This window comes from Podarcis liolepis (genome assembly GCF_965112155.1).
Source record: "Podarcis liolepis genome assembly, chromosome: 10".
NCBI lineage: Eukaryota > Metazoa > Chordata > Lepidosauria > Squamata > Lacertidae > Podarcis > Podarcis liolepis.
Genome location: NC_139562.1, coordinates 26,600,287 through 26,619,853, shown reverse-complemented (window position 1 = coordinate 26,619,853; position 19,567 = coordinate 26,600,287). Strand labels below are relative to the sequence as shown.

Here is a 19,567-nt window from a genome sequence, read left to right as displayed (position 1 = left end):
ACTGCAGGTGGTATTGTCACGCAATATTGTCTTTCCATTTAATAGGCTGGGGAATGCTATCTAAAATTAATAAGCGAAATGTAGTCCTAAAGTGTATTCATACACAGACACAATCTTCAAATGATTTTTTCCACAAGCATGATCTTAAAATACAAAAATGCATAAAGATATTGAACCCATGTAATATTCAAGAACAATATATAGAGTGTGTGTGTGATTATAAACATAAACTTAACACGTTGTATAACTAGCAACCTTGTATCCCACTTTGCTTGGGATTTCTAGGAAACTAAAGAATTGGTTTTGAAACCAGTAGTTAAAATCAGTGCAGTTTTGAAAGTTTCAGCCCACCATCCAGTCATATACAATGGTACCTCGGGTTAAGTACTTAATTCGTTCCGGAGGTCCCTACTTAACCTGAAACTGTTCTTAATCTGAAGCACCACTTTAGCTAATGGGGCCTCCTGCTGCTGCCGTGCCGCCGGAGTACAATTTCTGTTCTCATCCTGAAGCAAAGTTCTTAACCTGAAGCACTATTTCTGGGTTAGCGGAGTGTGTAACCTGAAGCGTATGTAACCTGAAGCATATGTAACCCGAGGTACCACTGTACAAACGTCAGTGAAAACCTTCTCCTTGACATCAGGAACCATCATGCAAAAATTGGTTATGCTAACTTAAGAGGTGTCCAAATGCATAGTAGACATACAAGCAACTTTCCTGCCTGAACCAATATCATTTGTCAATCTGGTTCTAAAATCAAATTTGGGTCCTTAACATCCTTCCTGAATCCATCCAAATGACTCTTACTTGTGAAAAAGAAAAGATTCCCTCTGTTTTAAGAAATACTTCAACTTGGAATTCTTTCACATAAAAAACATATAAAGCCCCAGTGAAACAGCAATTATTACAATGACTTATCAGCCTTTATTTCAATGAGTTAAATTTCTCAGAGAGTTAATGTACCCTGGGTGGTGAGTGCCTGGAACCCCTGGAATCTTTCACTGCTCTGAGCTTGTAGTGGTGCGCAACAATATGATTGCTTGGTTTCAGGATCAAGATGTTTATAGGTTAATGTAATGTTTAGCATGAATAAATATTTCAAAAAAAAAAAGGCTTGCAAGAGAAGCATTTAATGCCTGAGTCCTGGGTGTCCTGAAACTGGAGGCACTTTTATTTATTTTCTTATAGGTTTTGCCAAATACAATACTTGTTTTCTTGATTGCATACATGGGTACAATTTATTATCCAATATTAAATTGCATTTCTTTTGTTCTCATTTCTATTCAGAGAAAGTAATGATAACCAGGAACCTCTGAGAGCTACCCCCAAATTTATTTCAAAGTAGCCAAATAATACATCTGTGATAAAGAGACAGGGAAGGATAAATTAAAGTGAGCTTCAAGGACACTTCATTTAAAAATGCATTTGTGTATGTGCTCATTAATAGTCTGCTATTATCACTTCTGCTGGAGTAGCTGATGCTGATAATATTCAGTGCCTTACACTTTTCTTAGTTTCCCCAAGATCTTCTCTTGCCACTTTTACACAATTATTCATTGGCAAATGACAGTATTTATCTCTCTGCTATATTTGTACCAGTCCACTGTCACACTGGTGGTGACAGACAGTACATGTTCCAGGATGAAGGAAGCATCACAGGTAGGCAGGCAGTGGGGCAAGCAAGCTGAACTTGCAGTAGTGAGACAAGCAAGTGGGGGGGGGCAGAGGGGACAGAGCAGGCAAGCAATGGGGGGAGGGACCTCCAGCAAGAGGTTGGAGCAAGAATGTGCTGGACCTGCAATGGTGAAAGTGCTGAGAGTGAGGGCATTGCAGTGGCATGGGTGAGCAAGTAGGAAGCAAAGCAGGTGTGTGAGTTGGGCTTGCAGTAGTGGGGCAGGTCAAGCAAGAAGGGGTTGTGTAGCATGAAGTAGGAAAGTGAGCTGGGGTTTGCTGCAGGCAAATAGAATGAGAGGGTCACTATGGGCAAACTCCAAAGGACCCAACAACATCAAACATACCATCTCAGGCCTATTTAATTGCTCATCTTCTAACATTGTGTATGCCATCAAATGCCAGCAGTGCCCTTCAGCTCTCTATATTGGACAAACAGGCCAAACCCTACGCCCTACCTTCATAAATGGACATAAATCTGACATCAGGAATCACAAGACAGAGAAGCCAGTAGGAGAACACTTCAGTCTCCCAGGACATTCAATACAGGATCTCAAAGCAGCTGTCTTATTACAAAAGAATTTCAGAAACAGATGTGAAAGAGAAGTTGCTGAATTACAACTTATCACTAAACTGAAAACTATGGAGAGACCTGGTCTTAACAGAGATACAGTGGTACCTCGGGTTAAGAACTTAATTCATTCTGGAGGTCCGTTCTTAACCTGAAACTGTTCTTAATCTGAAGCACCACTTTAGCTAATGGGCCTCCTGCTGCCGCTATGCCGCCGCTGCACGATTTCTGTTCTCATCCTGAAGCAAAGTTCTTAACCTGAAACACTATTTCTTGGTTAGCGGAGTCTGTAACCTGAAGCGTATGTAACCTGAAGCATATGTAACCCGAGGTACCACTGTATTGGATTCCTGTCTCATTACATATGCTAATCATCTGCATACTATCCCTGCAGCAGAGAGAGATGGAGGAAGAAGATATCCTGGCTCCCATCCTTCTCTGGAGGAAGAAGAAACCCCAGCTGTGGAAGGGAGGAGAGAGGCTGATAGAGAGAGATGCAAGCAGAAGAAAAAAACCAGAATGGAGCTTTTTTGCTCCTCCCTTCCATAGTCAATGGAACTAGGTTTCTCCTTTCTTCATCTGCCTCTGCTGCTTCCCCACTAATTTTGTAGCCCAGAGAGCTGGATGTCTTGTTCCTCTGGCAGTGGAGATGCAGAGAGGTTGTCCATGTGGGAGTGCCCCTTCCCTTCCAGCAGGCAACATTTGGCTATGAGTGAATTTGCATATCTGTGCTGCCTCTGGTTTGGAGCCCTTTTGTGAACTGCAATCACACTGAATGTGTGTATACAGACCATTTTTCACTTTCTTTTTACAAAGCTCACATTTCTTTCATTTTAGAAAGTCCTCCTTTTAAACAAAACAACAACTGTATGGTTCTGTGCTCTGCTTTGGTCCCTAAAGCTGTAATGAAGAGGTCTGCCACTTATATTGTTCTTAGTGGACAACATGTTCATGGTGCAATAAAGTTCTATGCTTGGAGCTAAAATAGAGTACAAGATAAAAGGCAGGCCTTGTTAAAGAGTACAGAGTGAAATCCCTACAGTCAGGGACTCTTAGCCTTTTCCTGACCCTTTCGTCTAAATAAACTCTGGACACCAGTGGTAGCTTTTAATGAGAGAGAGTGGAGATGTTGAGGGGAAAATGAGGGTTAGAAGGTTTAGGAAGATGCTTGGAACTATACTAGATGGATGGGGATAGATAGATGTGAAGCAAGTATGTCAACTCTGCATCTGCTTAGCAAATGCTGCAATTAAGAATTACTGATTTTCTCAGTTACATTCTCCAAAGTATAAATACACAAGGGAGTTCCTCAAAACTACCTTGTGGGAAGTGTCAAAACTGAAGTCTGACAGTGGAACATTGTGTCAGTAAAATTAGGCTTTGGGTGTTATAACATTGACATAATCTATAATGTACTTAAAAGCAGTAAACATTTGCTGATATAGGTTAGTGCCTGGTCCCAAAATATAACCATTCTTATCCCGTTGAGATAAGGTCTGTACTGAAAAGGTGACCCTGCTTGTCTTTTCCTTAAAGAATTAACCTTTCCCTTTTCATTTTTAAATGTAGGGCCAGCATCCTCCCCTAATTTAAAGCCCTTTGGTTTTCAGTTAGCATCCAAAAAGCATTGCAATGCAAATGATTTATTCTGTGTCCTCAGAATAAATGTTTAAACCTCGTTGTTTTCCTCTAGTTCAAATTCCAGGGCAGACTATAGTGGATATATGACTTTGGCATAATGGTGTATTTAATTTCCAGTGGTCTACAAGCACAATGCTTTCGTGATGATAATTCAGCACACTACAGGGCTACAAAGTCAGTTTACATCTTGCAAGGGTGATTCAGTTATAAGAAATTATTCTTGCTTTTAGGGATTCAGTTGTGTTTCAGACCATAAAATCGGCATGAATTTCAGATAACTATTTGGATTCAGGGGTGGGACCAGGACCCAATCTGCACTATACATTTAAAGCACAATCATACCACTTGAAATAGTCATGGCTTCCCCTAAAGAATCCTGGGAGCTGTAGTTTGTTAGGGGTTCTGAAAGTTTTCAGGTGGCTCATAGTCACTTGATAGAGCCATAGTCCCTAGAACTGTTTCACAATCAGTCCATGTTCCCAAGAACTCACGACTGATTAAAGTAGCATCATGCTGCTTCAAAAGTATAACGCAGATGGGACCTCTGGCTTTTGCATGTTTGACAGATGGAACCCAAAAGAAGCTTCAGGGATGGGGGAGCCAGTGGTAAGGAGAGTTTACACCTTCTGGGGAATGTTCATTAGCCCCTTTCCCCTTGCAATTCTACATTTTGTGCCCTGACTTTCAGCCAGCTATTCTTATTACCCCCTTGAGTTCATCCTGCTGCCACTGAGACCTACGAAGGAGGTGACAAGAGGCTTGCGGTGGTTGCTGCCTCTACTGGCATATAGCTTTGTGGACCAATCCATAAAATATGAGATTACTCCTTATTTTACTGAAACACTCATTGCTGGATCACTTCAAGATGGGCTTTGGAATCTTCTTCTGAAACTCATGTCCTCTCACATTCCATGTGGATCTTTTAACCCACTTTTAGATGTTGTCACTGTAGTGAAACCTGCAAAGCTCAGGCATACAAATCTGGGCTAACCTATATGAGAAGCTGATATTGATGTCACCAGAGGTCGGTGGAACTCAAAGAGTCAGCAGCCGCCGCCACATTATGGGGGTAGCTTTTGAATTTGGGCTTCAATATCCAAGCTTTATTTATTCCCCCCCCCAAGTGTGTTTGAGTAGTGAAGGCACAGAATGTTGCATTTGGCTGATTGATTGATTGATTGATTTTATTAAATTTCTATACTGTCCTTCACCCGAGGATCACAGGGCATATTACAACATAAAACACAAAAATACACAACATAATAACAAACAAAAACAATACCCCACCCCTTATCCTAGCAGCTTTGGCTCAGATCATGTCAATGTGACAGTTTGTGGTTCTGCTTATGTGCAACTCTGGCTATTTTTGAGACCTCTGGAGTGTGCACAGAGCCCTTGTTCCTCCAAACAATTATCTGTATTAATCAAGGGTGACTGAGCATCACTTTTTTAGATTTCAAGGGCAAGCATTAGGAAGAATGCTGAGAAACCTGTTTTTTATAAGAACTACTATCTCTAATAAAGCTTGTCTTTTCCTTTCCTTCCTTCTCTCTTCCTTGTCCTTTCTGTCTATTAGTCTGAAGTGTCCTGGATACCCAACAAACACTATTCTGGGATATATGGGCTGATGAAGCTGGTTCTGACAAAGACTCTGCCTGCCAACCTCGAACGAGTCATTGTACTTGATACAGATATTACCTTTGCTACAGACATTGCTGAGCTCTGGGCTGTCTTTCACAAGTTCAAAGGTATTGTAATGCCTTACGTTTTCATACTTTTTGTTAACCATCCAGGACGTATAGAGAACTCTGTTGTTTGAGATGACTATTCTCTGCCTGCTGTTACTTTCCTTTCATAGTCTGCTGCCTATTCATTTACTGCCAACGGTAAATTAGAGTGCCATTTGGGGGGTGGTTCTGCATACAATATTATATTGTAGAAGAGGATAAGTGGTAAGGTGTGAATGTGTGGTGGGGGTTGCATTGCTGTTGGTGTACATTGGAGACTAGGTCAGTGGAACTTTACAAAGAGAGAATTAATTGCTGATGCAGGAGGAAGAGGCTATAGTGGAATACAGGGCTACCAACTAAGGCACAGCCAAGAAATCCCATAGCAAAATCAGAATGGCAACATGTACTCAAAATGCAGTGAGTGCATCAGTGTTAGGAGGGCGGCAGTTTCTTAAAAGAAGCTTAATGTTGTTTCCTATTGTGGCCTTGCAAAACAAATCAGTAGAGTTTTTCAAAGTTACTTTCAGAGTATGTTGACAGCAATAATGTGTATTGAAAACACAGTTCAAAAATAACCAGAGTTATGGAGGAGGTATCACGTGGCAATTTTTTTAAGAGTTCAATTTTATTTGTGTTGGAAAAGCTAGGCTGAATCTCTTACGTATATATTCCTTCATGCATTTGTACAGAGTAGATTAGACTGAGAACCTGGCTTAAGCTAACATAAGTTATGAATGCAGCTTTGATTGAAACAGATCCAGTCATTTAGCATGTACTGCTTCTGTTAACGTAATGGTGAAGGCATCTGCAGGTAATAATGTTCATGTTCAAGCAAGTTTCCTATCATTTTCCCAATTTAGCTGCTTACTGACCGCATATTTTAACTACAGCAGGAGTCTGCATGGAGTTGCTGGAACTCATATTAACATTGTGAAACATATCTCTCATTGTTTCTGTTTTTGTAGTACTAGGCTGTTCATCCCATCCTCCTCTCAGCTATTTTAATATTCACACTTTGCTTGCTTTGATTTTTTCCTTCTTCTTATTACAATGTCTGGCACTCTCATTACATTTGATTCCATAATACAGATATGAATTCTGTCCATCGCTGGATCATCACATGAAAAAAATCTATCTTTTAGTGATTATTTTTTGTTTCTTTAGTCCTTCCTCTGCTTTCCTATTATAACATCTCATAGCAAGTTTAAAATAACCTCTTTGGGACAAAATGCTTCATGAAAAGTACTTAACACAAGGGTAATAATACTGTCCTTAGAAGAGAGCTCCTCCTGACTCCATATTCTGCTCCATCCTTCAGGGTAGTTTTGAAATCATTGACTTTCTTACTAGAATTGTTCAGGCACCCAATTGCTGGCTAGAATTGTCTTGTACAAAACCCTTGTCAGATTTGATATTGTTTGAGCAGATAAAATAATTTTCACAGCAGGTAGTGCAAGGAGGAATAGAATGTCTTCTGAGATACTAAGAAGAAGCAATTTTTGCTCAGCCTGTTCAGATTTACATGAAAGACTCATGCTCTTTGGCATTTGAATGCTTGCAAATCATCCTAAATAATCCAACTGCAAATTATGATTTGGGATGGGAATAACTTGCGTTTTGCTTGAGAGTGTCGATGATGGAGCTAATGTTAGCCGGAACTAACAGTTACCATTCCCCCCTCGGCAGTGGCAAGCTCCCTTATAGTTAATCTCAGGCATGCTTAAGAAATTTGTACTTTGCAGATTCCTATATGAAAAAGCCTGATACACACTTCTTGAACTAATGCAGTGACCAGAATTTAGTAATCCCCTAGATTTTGCCCAACCTCAAATATTCAAACACATAAAGGGAGTCCTGTTGCACCAGGCTAAAGGCCCCTCTAGTCTTAACATCTTGTTCTTACATTGGCCAATCAGATGCCTTTGGAACCTAGCACAACACTCTTGTCACTTGGGTCTCCCAACATTGGATTTTTGGAGGCATATTGCCTCCAGCAGTGGTGGCAGAACCTATCCATCATGACTAGTAGTCATTGATAGCCTTACCCTCTATAAATTTGTCTAATCTTCTTTTAAAGCTAGCCAAATGGGTGGCCACCACTACCTTTCTTTAAAACACTTTTAACCCACCTTTCAGCCAGTAGAGCTGCAAGGCATCTTACAAACGTCAGAAATAAGCAAACCTTAAGGCTTACAATCCCAAAAGGGATTGGAAGGGTGGATGGAAAGCAAACACAGGCACTAACTGTTGTTTATGAAGCTGTTTGTCTGTTTTAGAGATTTATAGCCTCCCTTTCAACAAGGTCATAGACTGGTTTATAAAAACATCAAGATTTAAATAGGTTTTTTTAATTATTCCAATTTAAAAAGAGCAGCCAAAAAAAAAAGAATAATACTCTTCAGATTAAAAAGACTGTATGTTTGTGTGGAGACTTCTCTTGACATCAAAAGGGCATAAATAAAGTAGAGGCCAAGTGAGTCTCTCATGGGAGAGCATTCTGTGGGCACCACTGCTGAGAAGGCCATTTCCCCTTCACACTTTCCTGTTCCTTAAGATCATGTTGAAATTGTTTTTCAATCCCCTAAAGTGAGGATGGCAAAGCAAGTGTCCTTCAGATGTTGCTGGACTACAACTCCAGTCATCCCTGATCACTGGCTTTGTTAGGCGGGGTTGATGGGAGTTGGTATCCAACAACATATGGAGGGCATCAGGTTGGCTGTCTCTAAAATATTTCAGGATTTATTGAAGAAATAAGGCAGGATAAGTCCATGATGGTGGTTCACTTTCTTAGATGTTTGTGCAGAGAAGATTTGGGATCTTTTCTTAAGATGGTATAAGAAGCAGAAATCTTCTCTTTGTTTATTTGTGTATGCATGCATGCATATGTACGTTTAATAATTTAGTTTTGGTGATCTTGTGATAATGAATGAGATCACCTAATGCACATGTGTTGCATAATTTGTGTGGACTGAATTCCTCTAAGTTGCAACTCCATCAAGTGGTAGAAAGTTGTATACATGACTTTCTAGTAGCTGCTCACTTCTGCATATGCACAGTATTTTTTGAATGTTTGCTTCCAAACCTGTTAAGCATGTCACCCTGGGCCCATTCCTTGTGCGAAGGGTTGGTTTTTAGCTGTGGATATAGGTCTGAGTAAGAGAATAGGTTGGTGTCTAGTGCTATAATGTAGATATCGATACTGCATTGGCATAAGGCAAAGAAATTCATCAAGCTCTGATCATGCACACCTGTGCTAATTTCTGCAGTGCTTTATGGGAGAACAGAAGTTTTCTCCAAATATTTTACTGTACAATTTGTTTTTGAGGAGCAGGTGGTGTTTCTACTGTCATTGAGAAGGTCATTGCACAGTAGGATCCACTGTGTACTTCACAGGAGCTGCAGTTGTAGATGGATAAAATCCTCCGGCAGATACTGAGGTTCTAAGCCACAAAACTAATGGATCTGTGGGTTTTCTTTGTGCTGGTGTGATTTGCATGGGCAACCCATATTTCTGTTCCTCTGAGCCTCATATCGAAGTCTGTTTAATCACTCCCAGTTGTCTAGTGGCAGCTGACATATGTTACCCTTGCTCCAGTTTGCCAGCTGACAGAGACTGACAGGATTACAGCCATTTTCATATGAGAGCAGCATTCCAGAAACACATGAGAGAAAGGAACTATTATAGATGGCAAGTGCGGAAGAGCCAGCTTTAGTCTACACGCTGTAATATTAAATAGAGAGGTGGAGAAATATTACAGCCATGCTATTCAGGAAACCTACGGCCATATAGCCTAAATAACCATAGTTCTTGAGTTGTGGGGGGCAGGGTATAATGTTTTGAAATCGGTTGCTTTTTGCAGATGATGCTACAGCATATATAAAATGTGAAAGTTGAACCTTCAAATTCGTAATGTGTAAGTGTAATTGCATAAACACTAGTAGGTTTCAAAATTAATCCTAAGTAGCTCTATACACCCCTAGTAATTTTGAATCTTCGCTACAAAATTAGCTTTCACCAACCTAGAATCCCTCCTGGTACTCCTGGCTGGGGCTGCTAATGGGAGCTGAAGTCCAAAACATCTGGAAGTGTACCAGGTTGGTGAATTTCTGTTGCAAAAAAGGAATGCTTTTCGGTTTTTCAAGAAGATAACTATGAATCTGGTGAGTTTAAAATAGAGAGGAAGTTCAAGAGCAACTGTGAATATCTGTCTACACCCTCATCAAACTTGCAGCATGGATATGATTTATTGTTAAGGTGACACTATATGCCATTCTTGGCCAATGTGTCAGGACAAAGACAGCTTTTATTTTGAATTGGGGTTTTTTAAGGCAAAGGGCTGCACTGCCCTGGCCCAGTTCTGTAGCTTCCCTGCTGTAAATATTGCTGTTTTTATCTGTATGTTTCTTGCATATTTTAGGTGGTTTTATCCTACTTTTTAATATTCTTAATGTTCATTATTTTGTAAGTCACTCTTGAGTTTGTGAAAAAGGCACTAATAAACATAACAAGCAACAATAATTAATTTTTGTGTGTGAAATAGACCAGAAGAACAGAGAGAAAAGGCAGCATTGAAAATAAATAAATAAATAAACCCATATGCATGGCAATGGGCATTACAGTGGTACCTCGGGTTACATACGCTTCAGGTTACAGACTCCGCTAACCCAGAAATAGTGCTTCAGGTTAAGAACTTTGCTTCAGGATAAGAACAGAAATCGTGCTCTGGCAGCGCGGCAGCAGCAGGAGGCCCCATTAGCTAAAGTGGTGCTTCTGATTAAGAACAGTTTCAGGTTAAGTACGGACCTCCGGAACGAATTAAGTACTTAACCCGAGGTATCACTGTACTCAGCAACATGGCACCAAGTGAACATTCAAGGGAGTCCCAGACAATCCAGGCTCTCCATTTTAATAGTAGACTCAAGGCTATTTAAATACCCTTCCGAAGCTTTTATACATAAATTTCTATTTAACTCCTATGTATTGAAAACCTTCCCCCACACCCACTTGAAAAAAGAATTAGATTTAAGGTCATCTACACAGCTGGTGATGCAGGTTGGTGTTGTTGTTGTCTTAAAGACAAAGGTACTGACATCCCAGTGCTTCTATCTTCCCTGGATAAACACAGGCTACAGAACCTGTTTGCTTTGCGCAGCAGCTCAAACAGTAATAAAAATCTGTACTGACATCATAAATACCAGAAAAGGTCACCAGCGATTTGGGTGCAGGCACAAGTGCCCAAAGCTGAGGAAGGATTGGCACATAGTCAGTCTGGAACTTTAAATCTTTAAGCTCCCAGCATGTGGGGGCATTGGTATATTGCTCTTCAGAGTGCCTAAGGTAACAATCTCACTATGTGAAGTTTTTGCAGCTCTTTTGGAAGGAATAAAGCACATTTTTAAAGCCTGCTTGATGGTATTCTTACAGGGAGCGTTACTGGCATGAAAGTTGCTGTGAAACAGCCTTTGTAGGCCTGCAAAATAAATTCATCTCTACAAAGAAGGTCATACATTTGCCCCTGGGAATTTGACACCAATTGTGTTAATGGCCGACTTGTACAATTGGATCTGCCTAGAGAAAAGTTCCAGAAGGATCAGATCTATCAGACAGCAAGCAGTAAGCAGCACTGTGTCGGGTCTGGCTCTAGGTAGACAGACAGGGAAGAACTAAGAACAGGGCCCACGGGAGCTTGTTGGGCACGCAGAATGGTTCAGACACCTGGAATGAAGAACAAAACCATGATCCATGTATCATGTGGCTGTGATTCTGCAAGTATTTCATTTAACTATATAAAGTCCATTGGTCAATGAAATTTACAATTGGCCTGGCAATGTGCAATTTATCCTGTCCCTGGGTGTGGGGCCAAGTGCCGTCATTGGTCAGTTGGCCCCTCTCCCAGGTGAACACCCAAGATTTGCCACCACCATAGGCCAATATGTGGCAGGCAGATGATCCAACCGGCCATTCATTGGTTCACTGGAGCGGCTCGAAGCCCGTCTGCAAAACCGCCTGCCTAGGAGGGCAAATGGACTTCCCACAAACACATTCGGAAAACCATTGAATGTTAATCAGCCAAATCCCTGGTTGAAGAGAAGCTTTTTTGCCTGCTGCCTAAGGACAGGTAATGAAGGGGCCAGGTGAGCCTCCTTGGCTCTACTCTGCTTCTGAGTAGACATGAATAAGATTGGACTCTAGGCTAGAGGTATCAACGCTATATTTTGTCAGCAATAAGAACCTCCTTAGGAGGTGTTTTCTTCAATGATGGGATATGCAGAATTAGCAAGTTTATCTGGTAAAATCAGTTAATGAAAGTTTTCAAGAAGGAATGGGAAATGCTTGTAGATTATTTTAAAAATTACTGTAAATATGTTAGCACGCTAGCAGGTTTGGAGTAAGTTCAGCAGTACAAGTTATTTTGAGAATAAAGCTGAGGGGAAAAAGAAGGTATAGATTACTTATAATATGCAGCAGCAAAAGAAAATCATGAGAAAACCACAGAAGGGTGGGAGGGAAGTTGACTTTTTACATGAATGTTTGGTCAATTGTATTTTATTTGTCAGAAATTATAAACATTAAAAAAGGAGGTGTTTTCTTCAGAGTGAGATTAACAGAACAGTTCCTTCATTGCCCTTTGAACTGACGTAGAGAGATTGTTGAAAATATTTGTCTCCTGTCTGTACAGTAATAAGCACACCACCCAAGGTAGCTCAGCAGTAAAACGATCCAATAATAGCAATACAAAAGAAAAGATAAAATATGGCTCTTTAATGTTATGAGCTGTGTATGTGTGCGCACGCATGCGCGCACACAAAAAAAACTTCAACCAGGAAGTAGTTCCAAAACCTTCAAGCTGCTACTGAAAAGGTCCTCCTCCCATGTTCCAACAAGACACAACTCGGGTAGTGGTGGCATGTGAAGCAGAGCATCTCTGGCATATTGTAATAATTGAACAGGCTTATATGAGGTAAGGCGGTCCATTAAGTATCCTGGTCATAGACTCCTGGAACAGCTCTTGACTGTAGTTAGGGCTTTTACCATTCAGGGCCCTAAGCACACTGGTACATCTTTGTACCACCAGCACTCCTGCCTCTGAAAGGTGCAACTGTACAGATCAGCATAATAAGTAGCCCCATTAAGGAAATTAGTAGCACTTCACATTTGAGAAAATCTTCATATAATACATCCCTTCGATCTTGCTCTTGCATGACTGAAGTTAATTATAAGATAGTTTCAATTCAGCCAAAGTGCCATTCAGGTAAATAACTAGCAATTCTTTCCCTTTTAAAGTAATTTCAGTGTGTTTACTATAATCTCATACAAATAATTTTTCAACAACCTTATAATGCGACTTCTGTGCCTGTGAACTGAACTTCAGTTTCCATCTAAGATCACATATAAATAAATGGACTGAAATTTAGTAATTTAGTATATAAATAGTTTCTAACCGGAGCAATCAGTTTGTGTATTAAATTCTATTACTGGGGAAAATATGAGCAATAATAGCTTACCTATCCTCCTGTAATACAAAATCAGTCAGAAATAGGTTGTTTTCAGTTGTAAATAATTCATTGTGCATGCTTAAAGGCTCTAACCTTCAGCAAGAATGCAATCTTTCTTTAGGAAAATTGCTAAGAAGCACAGATGGATACCATCAAGGATTTTAATTGGTTATTTAAATCACAGTTAAAACTGGCGATTTAAATACAATCCGCCATAGTTTTGACAAGATAAAATTCATTTTCTTCAAGGAGCTCTGCTAAGTACTTTCAGATGTTCAGAACTTGGCTCCAGGTCCACATGGGAACTTCCAGGGTTGATTTGTTTTGAAGCAGTCTTCACAGGGCAGTGTGCCTTTAGGATTTGGGGCAAGGTTTGTTGTGAGAGGCTACATAAGGTGGCCAAAATGAAATGGAATTGACTATGCCTGTGTATTTTACAATTCACTAATGGATTGTCATTTTTGCTTTAATTTAAATATTGTATGCTTTGCAGTGCCTTTCTGAACACTGAACAGAATTCCATGTAGAGATTCAAAAATTTTTGCATTTAACTGGCAAGAAAAGAGAGAAAAGTACCGTATTTTTCGCTCTATAACACGCACCTGACCATAACACGCACATCGTTTTTAGAGGAGGAAAACAAGGGAAAAAATATTCTGAATGAAACAGTGGACGTATCATTTTTGTGCTTCATGCTGTGGCCACAGACATGTGATCTGATGGTGAATTTGGGGTGACCCAATGCAAAAATCCTGAGAATCCCTGTGGATCCATGCTTTGTAACCACGTTTTTGCACCATTGCAGCCCCAGGCGACAGTGGGTGCGTGATTTTTTTTTGGGGGGGGACAGGCTGTAGCCATGGACATGCTATGTGCTCTGATGGTGAATTTTGGCTGACCCAATGCAAAGATCCTGAGGATCCATGTGGATCCATGCTTTGTAACCACGTTTTTGCACCATTGCAGCCCCAGGCAACAATGGGTGTGTGATTTTGGGGGGGCAGGCTGTAGCCATGGACATGCTGTGTGCTCTGATGGTGAATTTGGGGTGACCCAATGCAAAGATCCTGAGGATCCATGTGGATCCATGCTTTGTAACCACATTTTAAGTGGGGAGGGAAGGAAAAACACAGAAGGCTAAGAATGCAGGAGAGGGCTATAACGTGAGGAAAGGAAGGCAAAAGTTTCCCCCCACCCACCCAGCCAAGCCAGCCAGCGTGCGCTCTCTCTCTCTCTCTCTCTCTCTCTCTCTCCCTCTCCCTCCCACCAGCATGACAGAAGAAAGCATTTTAACTGCATTAAGAACTATTTAGCAGCGAAACCTAAGCTTTGCCATCCCTTAAGAGGTACAGACACTGTAATCTTCCAGATCGCATGAATTTACAGGCAAAACACTGTTTAAGGATTTCATCCTTTTAAATGGAAGAAAGCATATTTGAATGCTGTGTGTCTCCAAAAACAAAAAGTAGGAAGTCAAATCAGAATTTTAAGCCGAACCTGTAATCTCTCTTCCCTTCACATACATTGTTCCCTCCGGAGCAGGGACAGGATAGAGCGACGCTCTGCTCTCCTCTCTACTTGCCTGGAGGGGAGGGGCTTTCCCTGCTCTTTGTTCCGTTTGAGCAAACACAGTAACGAAACAGAGCAGGGTGGGCAGTAAGACCCTGAGGCAGAATGCAGGAAAACTGCCACTTCCTGTCTCACGGAGCTCCCTTCTCCCTGAAGCGCGGTTTGATTTTTGCCTCATTTTTCGGCTCCAGGGAGCACACATTCGCTCCATAACACGCACAGACATTTCCCCTTCCTTTTTAGGAGCAAAAATCTGCGTGTTATAGAGCGAAAAATACGGTAATATAAGACATCTTCTGTAGCAGACAAACTGTAACTGAATCATTTTGACCAGCCAGTCCTGGGTGTACAATAACAGAATTCACCTTATGCCACTTCACATCTGCTTAGAGAATTCCATGACTGAGGAATATTTAAGTTTCAAAACTCCTGGAAGACTAGCAAATAAAAAAAATGCAATGCCATGTGTTTGATGTTTCGCATACTGATAACCAACCTGCTGCCTTCCAGATGTTGAGGACTACAGTTCCTATCATCCCTCACCATTGCCCATGCTGGCTGGGGCTGATGGGAGTTGTAGTCCAAAAATATATAGGGGAGGCATCACAAGTAGGCACCTTCACCATATTCACTGCTAAAAACATTCTTGTTTAGACAAGCCTCCCCAAACGCTTAGAACGCTAGTGTAAACTTTAATCTGTTTTCAGTATTGTAACTCATCCTACCCTAAGCTGGTGCCCTCCAGCTACAGATGGGAACTACAATCCAAGACACCTGGACAGTATTGGGCAAGGGAAGTCTGCTGGTAGCAATGCATCTTTCAGTTGCCACCTGCCCATAATTGTTACGGGTTGTTCAGGAGCACTTGCTATGGATAAATTGCCCATCTATTTGAGAACAGAGAATTGTGTGTCCTGATCAGCTTTTATCTTCCTCCTCCTCCTCTTCATTGTCTTCTTCTTCTTCTTCTTCTTCTTCTTCTTCTTCTTCTTCGGGTTTAATTAAAAAGGATTTTGAGAGGCAGCAAAATGCAAATAGCAGATACAGTTGTTACTTAAAAACCTTGACATAGGAAAGCAGTTTTATAGAAAGCATAGTGTTTCATATGATCTCTGAGATCCATTCTGAGATCCGAATTTAATATGTTAAACAATGTGTCTAGGCAAGCAAAAGAAAGAACTTTGACAGTGCACAGATATTGTTGTTATTAATTTACTACAGGAACTAATATTCCAGGGCTGGTCACAACAATTTAAGACACAACATCAAAAGCAGTTTAAAACAAGTTACAAGAATAGGGTGGGTCCTAAAAAATAAACATTTCAAGCGTCAAAGACTAGGCAAACTCATTGTCACAATATGTGTTGGTAGACATACCTTAGAATTCCAAAGCAGATTGGACACATTCGTGGAGGATAGGTCTATCAGTGGCTATTAGCTATGGTGCTTATATAGGACCTTCAGATTCAGGTGCAGAAACACTGGTAGGTGGAAAGCAACAGCACATGCCCTATGTGGTCTTCCTTGGGCATCTGTTTGGCCACTGTGGGAAGCAGGATGGTAGACTGGGCAAACTTTTGGTCCATTGTGACAGGGCTCCTGCTCTGGGTTTTTTGCTAATTCTGTGGTATGCAATGAAGGGCCAGGCTATCCACAATTTATCAGGCTGAAAGATAGCAACCCTCATGCCCTTCAAAGAAAAAAAGTATTTTTCTCTCTCCCCCAACTGGAGTGATATTAAGCAGCATCTCCATCCCTGATACACGCAGCTTCTGGGTTTGTGCTGCGTACCTGAATTATTTGTGCTTGCCTAGAGCATTCTAACTCAAGGCCTGTACAAGTAGAAGCATCTCTTTTCAAATCCTGCAGTGATCATTCTCATTAATTTAGCAGGCTACATAATAGGTTTTCATGTTCCTGCTAATTAAGACACAGCATCAGTGACTCTCATCTTTGTTATGTGTGAAAATCTGCAATATGGGCTAGCCAGTTTAAGGAGGAAATGGGACCACAGAGTGCATTAATAAAATTGTCAGGCAGCTATTAAAATAGTTTTAAAGTGTCTGAATTTTTATAGATATGTTGAAAGGTTGAATAACACTTGTCTTCACTCTATAAAAAGAACATCTGCTCCTTTCTGCTGGACCTGTATAAATGTCTAATAGTTGGGCTACAAAATGCTCAGATGCAAAATTGTGCTACACTTTGACTTAAAGGTTCCTTTGGGGACTCTGCTTATTTAAGCTTTCAGGCGCCTGAAAACTGCATTGCAAATATGTTCCCTTTTACTATTTTCAAAAATACCACCTACCAGTTATTGCTTTTGATTTATTTCACTGATAATGCTCAGCATGTGGAAGACATCTGTGGCCTTTTACATGTTGCAATCTAACATATTGAGTCTTGTAGCATGGGGGGTCTTACAGCATAGCATCCTTGTGTGTCTTTTTCCAAGAAAAAGGAAGCCATGGTGTATTGGAGTGAGTTAATTAAAGATATTGCAAAGCATTCTTCAGCATGTGTTATGTGACAGTCATTGCTTGTTATTCAGAGATTGATTATTTCTGTGGTCCAGTGTTTAGGGTTGTACAAATGTTAGTCTGTGCAAGTCATGATTTGTGCTTGCCACTGACTCCTTTCGCCCACCTTGTGTCAGTATGCTACAGGATCCAGGGGACTGTCTCACAACATGCTGGACTTTAGAGCAGGTAAGAGACAGCACATGTCTCTCAAAGTGTACTCCAAAGTCCAGGATGACATGAGTTTAAGTGGGGAACCCTCACTTCTTGTACTTAGGGCCAAGCTGGACAAAATGAAATTAACAGAGAAACTCAGCTTCCTAACCACTGTGACTAGGATATGTGAATTTCACGGCACTGAAAAATTATTTCAAGTGGATTTTTTTAGTAGTTAATTTTTAATTGCTTTTAAGAGTTCAGATTCTGCATTCATGTATGTAGTTATCTGCTAAAAGCAACTGTAAATATTCTCCTGTCAGTGGGTCAGTGATTCTCCTGGTATGTTAGAGGAACAGCCAAACACCTTTCCCTGTTGCACTCATAGGCCATGTTTGCATGTTATGCCACTCTGGACTATGGTTTATGACTATGCAAACGCACTGGATTCGGGAAAGAGATTGCAGCTACTTTTTCCATCCCCAACCTTTTTAGCTTGCCACAGCATGGCAGATAAACCAAGGTTGGGCTTTGCATATTGTGCAAACCAGGTATTGTGGTTATTCTCTCTACTCCTTTTGCACAATATGATTTGTCCAGTGATGGCTACAGTTCATGTTTTAAGTAGAGAAGACGCTAACCATGATCCTGAGTTTAGGTGACATGATAAACCAAACACTGGTTTAGCTGCCATCTTGCACTAAGCTAAAAAGCCCAGGGGAAAGCAAAGTTGATGTGAGCTTCTTCCTTGGAGTCAGCATGTTCATGGTTTACCATGATGTGCAAACCAAGTAATAGAAAATAACATACGGCAGGTGCTATGTACAGAGTGTAACTAGAGTCTTAATCTGGACAATTCATCCTCATTAAAACTAAATAAAAATGGGGGACAAATCAATCTTGCCACATGAAATATTTTCATTACACATTAAGCTGTGAGTGTAGCAGGGGAACATTTACCTAGTCTTTGACCTTGAAAAGAGGATCACTGGCCTGGCAAATGCATTAATCTGGCCAAAATGGGAGAGGTGGAGCATAAAAGTGTTAAATGCATCAATAAGTAAACTAGATTGCAGCCAGTCCCTTATACATAGGTTTTGTTTTTCAACCGTACCCTTTTATTACATTTCACCATTAAAAAAAGAAATCTATGAAAGATTTTGCTTGCAAAGCTTACAAACTTTGCAGTACTTCTTATATTTGGCTTGGAAACTTTTGCACAGGGAAAACTATGGATACAAAAACTTCAAATATATATGTTTAGATGGCAGTTCTCAAAGAAATATGATAGTAAACATTTTAGAAGTATATTGAAGAACAGGTGAAAGTTAAGATGGCCAAAATTGGGGGTTTTTTCCAATTTTTTACATACACTATTCCTCAAGATAATATTTCCACCTTTGAGCACAGTACATTGCCTTAAAATACCTGATACTATAGCACAGGTCCAGACCCAGGGAAGCTGAGGGCTGGAAATGGGAGCATGGTCCAAAACAGGTACATTCAACTTTAGAGAACATAGACCAGAGTCCAGTGGCATGGGTTTCCTCATAGCCAGTTAGAAGGTCTAACTTCCCAAAAGGCAGTTCAGGATCAGAGGAGCCACAGACAGGAATGAGACAGGGGACAAGAGCAATAGTAGTAGCAACGGAGGCACTGAAGGGCAGAAAGTGAGTATCAGATTGCATCCTGCACGAGTCATGATCGAAGACAGCAGAAGAGCAAGCAGAATATGCCCATATAGCTCAAGATAAGCTGCTCAGACAGGAGCCTGAATGATTAAGGGTTGCCCTCTGAGGTCAACTGGTAGTGTTCAGAGAGGCTGTGATTAACCAGCCAGATTTGCCAAGAAGTCAAAATGCAAAGGAGTAGCTGGCTATCTGGGCGATATGGTTTGAGACGTACACTCACTTCCTCTGGTGCCCAACACAAATGAGGAGGTGATTTTATGCATTACCCAAAAATAGAGAGACCAACACCAGGGACAAAAGAGGACACTGTTTTGCATATGTTGATTTATCTGTATAGATGCAAAGGCAAAAAGAATGTTTGCAATTTAAATAGAAATGCAATACTTATCAACATAGTTGGGAAGATTGTGTAACCTGTGTGCCTGACTCTGCTGCTGTCAAGGTGCTGACTGTTTGATGGGCAACTTCAAGGCCCCTGCACTCATTTTTTATGGATCTTTTTATTTAAACTGGATTGGATGA

General features: G+C 40.7%; 1 protein-coding gene across 1 annotated transcript in view; it reads left to right on the top strand.

Annotated features, from left to right (window-relative positions):
- The window catches only part of LARGE1 (LARGE xylosyl- and glucuronyltransferase 1), a 317,228-nt gene that overhangs the window by 180,043 nt on the left and 117,618 nt on the right, over positions 1-19,567 (top strand). The window contains exon 6 of the mRNA XM_083462155.1: positions 5,460-5,631. Within this exon, the coding sequence (XP_083318281.1) occupies positions 5,460-5,631 (172 nt within the window). The remainder of the gene's footprint in view (positions 1-5,459; positions 5,632-19,567) is intronic.